Consider the following 7102-nt stretch of genomic DNA (forward strand, 5'->3'; position numbering starts at 1 on the left):
CACAGAGGCTCAAGAACTAACCTTATTCATCGCCGTCCTGCCTCTCTTAACTTTCAATACCTTTTCAGTTATGTGCACTGTCTTTTTCTAGCTATAATATTGGTACAAGAACTCATTCTTTAAAAATTGGAACTTTACCAACAGACGCATATTTATAAACTGAATGAATATTAGGCAAGCTTATCTTTTAAAAAAATAAGCCCAAAGACTGGCCACTGACACTGGACTTTCTTTCCTCAGAGGCTTCTTGTTCTAAATTAAGGATCTCCCACCCCATTAAAATCCAACCCCACATGAGAGCCAGTGACACGCTACATTTCCTTCCTTATTAACATCCGAGCTGATGAGGCTTTTCTGTTTAGGTGAAGCAGAAACTGCCATGCAGCTTTTGGCTAATATATAAGGTATGATGATGGACTTGTTCAAACACTTTATAAAACTTGGCTGATTTAATGTCTTTCCAAAATGATTGCCCATACAATGGCAGTGTAGGGATAGGGGAGAAAAGAGAAATACAGCCAGTGCCCGAGAGGAAGGACAGGAGGAAAGCTGGGTCAGTGCCCCAGGAGGGGAATTCGGCACTGGCGTGACTATCCGTCACCGCTCACCCAGTACTAAGGGCTTCCTAGGATTCAGAGCATTCGGTCCTAAAATAGAAATAAACAAAAAGAAAAGCCCCAGCCACCCAGGATAAGCTGGTCTCCCTCATAGGCACCAGGAAAGTCACACAGAAAGGCATACTGTGTCTAATTTCCAAAGGGCCCTGAGTCCATTTGGCAGACAGAGCAGTGCAAACCTGTCCCTGCGCACTTATCAAAGTGCTAATGAAGCTGAGGCTGACGGTTTGATTTCTCAGGAATCTTCGCTCTCTTCCACAGTCAGAATCTGACTTCCCTCCAACCAGCCGTTCTCCAGTGTCAGCACCTGATCACAAAGTCTACAAGGAGAGAGACCGAAGCTACTTCAGAACAAATCCTTCGCAGCTGACGGAAACACTGGTACGAGGACACTGGTGTTTTCCTGTGTGTGAACATTATTAAGTGGTAGAAGACGAATGCATTAAAAATTCATCTTTGGTTTTTAGTACGATGATGCCGATAATTTTCATTCTAACCCTGTGGTCCTTGCAAGACTGGGACCATCTGCGGCTGCCCAGTCAGCCAACAGAGGTGGTCTCGAACTCCTCTCCAAGTGTTTGCCTGGAACGCAGGCTACAGCCTCTGATAGTCCTGCAAAGTGAGTAGCCCGAAGGTTAGCACTGCCTTGACTCGTTTGTATCACGGGCCTAAGAACTCTAGAACCTTCAGGGCCGGGGACGAGGAGAGGCAACAACACACGCAGTCGGCTGGATGGCTTCTGTGTGGGTGGAGGCATAAAGCACGTCTGCATTCCTCACCCTGCTGGTCAGGCTCTGGAGACTAGAAAAAGCATCCTGCTTTTAAAGCCTGGTTGCTGACAGCCTCTGCTTCTCATTGTTTTGTATTCAAGTGTTTGCTTTTCTGAGACCTTTTTTTTTTTCCCTAAGTCCACAGATTTAGCAGTGTGCGTATTAGCAGACTGAAAGCTGAATTCCCCAAGCACTTTTGCTTCTTTTTCTAGAGTAAATGTCAGTAGGATGAAAACCACCCTGTCACACTGTTACTCATTAACTGAACTTTGAAAAAAAAAAAGTCTCACCTGGATTTGGAGTCAGCTGAGGAGCTTCCTGCAATGCAGCAACTGTGGGGAGCTGGAACAGATTTTCACTCTACTTGGGAGCTTCGCAAGTGAGCCTTTGAGCTAAGTTCTTGACTTGGAGGCGGACAAGTGAACAATGGTAAAGAAAAGGCTGTCTTCCAACGACTCGGTGTTCCAGTTCGACATCCCGGGCAGCCCGCAGAAGGCCGGCGCAGAGGCCCCGCTCAGCTCCACCGACAGCCCTAGCCCCGTGTTCCTCAGGTGGGTACAGCGGGGCCCTGCCTCCCATCTGTCTGACCTCAGGGGACTTTGACCTCGCAACAGGTGGCCCTGCAGGTCTCCTTCCTAGTTCTGAGACAGCAGCCTCCCAAGGGGAAAAGGGAGACCCAGCCCAGGACCCCTGGCCAGCGGACTGGGACTGCGGGGAGCAGAAAGAAGGGAGGGATAGGATCTGAGCAAACAGAGTTACTGTGCGGGTGAGGAAATCATCTTAGTGCCTTGTTTTGTACTTTTTTTGGTACTAAATGAGTGGCCACTGGGTAGTTCCTCAGTTATTAACTTGCTCTCACATTCACAGAAGTAAAAACAGATATTTAAACAAAAACCAACTTTGCTGTCAGAATTACAAATGTCATAAGTAAGTAGTAATTAGCAAAATATTACAAGAATATTTTTGCCTTTCATTTTGTCTTTCTAAATTTTAAATAACTACAAAACATTAATATTAATTATTAATTGAATTATTGAATTGTTAATTAAATGTTACATTAAATTAATATTCATGTTAAATTAAATATTAAAATAGTATTAACTGTGTTCTAGTTCAACTACTTACTATACAGTGATTTACAGCAGATTTGACCAGATTCTAAGCATATCTTTCTCAGCTGTGAATACTGATGTCTAGGTCCACACCACTCTGAAACTGTGTAATTACACATTTAATGAAAATTCAACTGTCAACTCTTTATTCACTTTGTTTCAATAATTCTCTAGCAATTTATAAAATGTAGAAATTGAATATATTCTTCTTTGAGCCTTTATGTAACTTTCATGTGAACACCAGTGAAAGCAAAGAAATATCCTCCACAACCAAGTTTTACTTTTAGGTAACACCATATCTACAAAACTAAATATTTATTTATTGTTTTATTTTTTATTCATTTAAAGTAATTTATGCAGACCGGGGATTTAGTTCAGTGGATCCATAGACTGCCTCACAAGCGCAAGGACCCAAGTTCAATCCCTGGTACCAAAAAATAATAAATAATAAAAAATAAAGCAATTTACACAAAAATATGTTTAATTATAGCTTCTAAAGATTATATTAAAAACAAAAGAAGTCTCATTTTTTTCAGCTTTAATTGATTTTATTGGTACATTTTAGGTATACAGTACAGTTACATTCATTGTTGGGATCTTGTACCTCTACATGACAGGTCTTGGTTCTCGTTTTGTCCCCTTGTCCCTGCCCTCCCTTCACCCCCTCCTCCCCTCCCCATCTACAAACACTTTATTTCCATCTTTTCATTATCTCACATTTTTTTCTTTTCCCTTATTACCTTTCCCCTACCCGTCCCACCTTCCCTACACCTTTAAGAAATCTCATTTTTATTGAATGTCTTTCTCATATCAGCTTATGAAAACAAATTAAATCATTTTTAAAAGTTTTAGAGACCAAGAAGGTATGGAAATTGTTATTTAATCTATTTCTTATTTCCATCTTTTCATTATCTCACATTTTTTTCTTTTCCCTTATTACCTTTCCCCTACCCGTCCCACCTTCCCTACACCTTTAAGAAATCTCATTTTTATTGAATGTCTTTCTCATATCAGCTTATGAAAACAAATTAAATCATTTTTAAAAGTTTTAGAGACCAAGAAGGTATGGAAATTGTTATTTAATCTATTTCTTTTCAGGTTATCTTAATTTTTCTATACAGCAGCAAAAGGAATCAATCTTACTTGCTGTAGTGGTCATTTCAGCAAGAGTATAATTCTAATGGCTAAAAACAGAAAAACTCCTGCATTGTTTCCATATTTTGCGGAGTTTTAAGAGTCTCTCCGGTGCTTTGTACATTTAAGCTGTAGCGTTAGTGCACAGTCGGGCAAAGTACTCTTTGAAGCACAAGCTGTAACAAAAATGCAGATAAAACTCATTAAGTATAACCTAAATAAATATTTTTTCATACCTATTGATAAACAAACAGAATTTTTTTTTAAACTGCACCAATCTAAATAAAAACCTCTTTCAAAAAGGGCCCCGGCCCCCGTTACCTGCATGTCAGGTACTCAACATCAAAGCTCTATCTTAACATTTATAAATGCTATTTCAAAATGTGCCCTGGAACCAACCTAAAAATACTTAGCATATTTCCAACTAGTTTAGACATTGGAGGACTTTTAACCTAGCTGGAAAATCTGTTTAATACTTTGTGTATAAAATCACTGAAAATGATTTACAGAAGGATTCAGTAGTTAAATTTTTGAAGTCAAAAATAAGAACAAGTAATTACTTTCCTTTAATGTCTAAGTAAATAGTAAGAATTTATGTGGCTATTTTGGAATCTCATTATTCTTTCATGAAGTAAACCACAGACCAACAAAACCGCATTAGAGAGGCACAGATAGAACTTACACAGTGTTTTTGTTCAATCGGTTCAACAAAGATTTATGCAGTATGTGACGTGCCAGGCTTATATGGAGAGTACCAGGGATAGAATCAAGAAGGAGTGAGATAAACCTAGTTTGTGCCCTCCTGGAAGTTACTGGTTGAATGTCAGAGAAAGGTAAAGAAATATGAACAGATGCATAAACACATACACAAATAGATGACTCAAAAATTAACTGATGTTACCAGAGACAAATCGAAACTGAGGCAGAGAACAAGACGGGGTTACTTTAAATCCAGTGATGAATAAAGGGCTCTTTGAGGAAGTAATATTTAGGCTCAGAGAATGAAAAGTGCCCGGGAGACACTAGGAAGGAACATGTTGTCCTAAGGCGGGGAGAACCTGGGAGAGCAGGGAGCGGAGGAGGCGATAGTGTTGATCATTCTGTTGTAGTTGCACCAGGAACCCCCTGAGGGTCAGAAAAGGGCATCACCATCGTGCCGTGTTCACTGCGGAGGGGCACTCAGGCCTCCCTGTGAGTTATGTACAGGTGTTTTGTTTTGCTTTGCTTTTTTCTCTTTCTAGCAAACTGTATCTTGCCCATGTCTCCCAGCAGACTTACACTCTAAAGTAGAGTGTGGCGGTGAACCCAAGGCATGCCCGTTACTGTGTTTTTCTTTTAAGATGAAAGACATTAATGTAGAGTTGTTTTTCCTAAATGAAAACCTGAGTATCGAGTTGAACAGCAGGGTTGGCGGGTGTGATCAGTAAGTGGTTTGGGGTTGCAGTTTGGCACTCGATCCCTAGAAGGTTCACCATCGCTGTTCTCAAGTACGTACCTGGGAGAGGGATTTGCTCATTGTACGTCATGGACACTGCTCACTCTCGCCATTAATGTCAAGTTGTGCTCTAGAGCTCAGAGTCATTTAAACCAACATCAGCAGTTGCTGTGCTGCCCCAACAGCGTGACAGCAGATTGCCTCCTCCCTTTTCCGTACTCTAGAAGGTGTGGAACTGCTCGCTGGGGCGTTAGTTGCATGTCTCTTATTGACACCATGATAAAGGCCTCATTGCCGCTTATGTAATACTCATGTTTGTTTCCAATTCTCTTTGGAAAGTAGGTGTTACTATTTTTTTAACACCTATTTCACTAGCTAACACCATAGCCTTGCTGGGCTTGACGTTGGGCACCAGTAAGCACAGCCCTGGGAAGTCTGAAGCAAGAGGATCAAAGTGAGTTTGAGGCCAACCTGAACTACATAGTGAGGCCCTGTCTCAAAAAACCAAAACCCAAACCAAACCACTCAACTTTTGTTCCCTGGAGCTATAGAGAGAAGAGTGATACAGTAAGCGCCTGACTCATGAACAGATTCCATTCCAGGAGAACATTTGTAAATCAGATCGGTTGGTTAAATCCGACAAAGTGAGTCTTATATACCTTTAACACAAATATGCAATGTAAAGTGTGGGGTCTCCTTCCAGGGCTTGTTCACATCTACAGGTGTTAGCAATTCGAGGTCTGCTTGTACCTCTGAAAGTTTGCAACTCAGATACTCATAAACTGGGGACTTACTGGGTTCAGAAGCTGGAGGGAGGTTGAGTCCCAGGAAATGAGAAGGCTTCAGCTTCCCTCTTCAGGAAAAGGAATGGATCGACAGCACCCAAAGAAACCAGGACCGTGTCCCAGGGATCATGAGTGTTGGGGTGGGTATTGCTGTGAATGCGTAAGATCAGGGTAGCAGGACTGTGAGTGCCACAAAGCCTCAGAGACAAAAGTGAGGGTCAGAGGAACTCAAGAAGCAGAGAAAACCAAGTATACTAGGACTTGGGGAAATAGGGCTGCGGGGCTGTGTGTGATGGAAGAGGTTTACTAGCAGAGAACTCAACCTCTCTACTGTGAAAGTCAGAAGTTTCTGAGCAGGAGAGAATAAAACTTCTCAGCAACCGTCATGCTAGGAGAGAAAGGACCAAAGTTTCTTTTTCTTTTTCTTTTTCTTTTTCTTTCCCAAAGTTCACAAGATCCTTCCCCACCGTTCTTTTATGCAAAGTATGTCATTGTTTTCCAATATCCGTGTTCTGTGCTGCTGCCAGGCTTCTGAACATGCTGGAAGCCCCCTGTCCCTTTGATGGCCTCAAAATCTCCAATTTACCTTTCAAAATGTACTTCCTGAAGGGTATAACACAGCCTCAGGGGTGTTTCCCTAGGTGGGGCCCCTGTCTTTTCTCATTGCTGAGGCAAAATACCTGATACCCACAAGTTAAGGGAGGAAAGGTTTATTTAGCTCACAGTTTGTAGAGGTTTCAGAGAGCTCAAAGACAGGGTAGCATGGTGGGGGAGAAGCCGTCCACACCATAGCAGGCAGGCACCACAGAGGAGTAAGAGTTCACGGCAGGCAGAAAGTAGCCAAGCAAACAAGGGACCCAACAAGCCTCTTTCTGTCCCTTGTATTGTATCCACATTATTGGGATTAGAGTGGTACCAAACCAGTCAGTACACTGATTTAGTAATCACCCATCCTTAATCCTAGCACCCTTAATCCTAGCATTGCATGGTGAATCAATCACACACCCTAGATTCAGCTACCTGACTGCATGAGGCTTTGGGGTGACATCTAGATACAAGCTATAACAGCCCCCACTGCCACCTTCCAAACTAGCACACTCTTATTTGTCGGTGTCACATCCCATATTAGCTATTTATCAGAATGTATTGCCACAGAGGTATTTTCATTTGCGGGGTGCGTGTGTGTGTGTGTGTGTGTGTGTGTGTGCGTGTGCGTGTGTGTGTGTGTGTGTGTGTGTGTGTGGGTGGG

The 7102-nt window shown here is 42.1% G+C and overlaps 1 protein-coding gene across 1 annotated transcript in view; it reads left to right on the forward strand.

The window, feature by feature from the left end:
- Positions 1-1692: 1692 nt before the first annotated feature.
- Gramd2b (GRAM domain containing 2B) overlaps positions 1693-7102 on the forward strand; it is a 99587-nt gene continuing 94177 nt past the window's right edge. Inside the window, exon 1 of the mRNA XM_010627228.3 lies at positions 1693-1938. Within this exon, the coding sequence (XP_010625530.1) occupies positions 1814-1938 (125 nt within the window). The 5' untranslated portion in view covers positions 1693-1813. The remainder of the gene's footprint in view (positions 1939-7102) is intronic.

This window comes from Fukomys damarensis, unplaced genomic scaffold (genome assembly GCF_012274545.1).
Source record: "Fukomys damarensis isolate Sample0158 unplaced genomic scaffold, DMR_v1.0_HiC HiC_scaffold_3, whole genome shotgun sequence".
Lineage (NCBI taxonomy): Eukaryota > Metazoa > Chordata > Mammalia > Rodentia > Bathyergidae > Fukomys > Fukomys damarensis.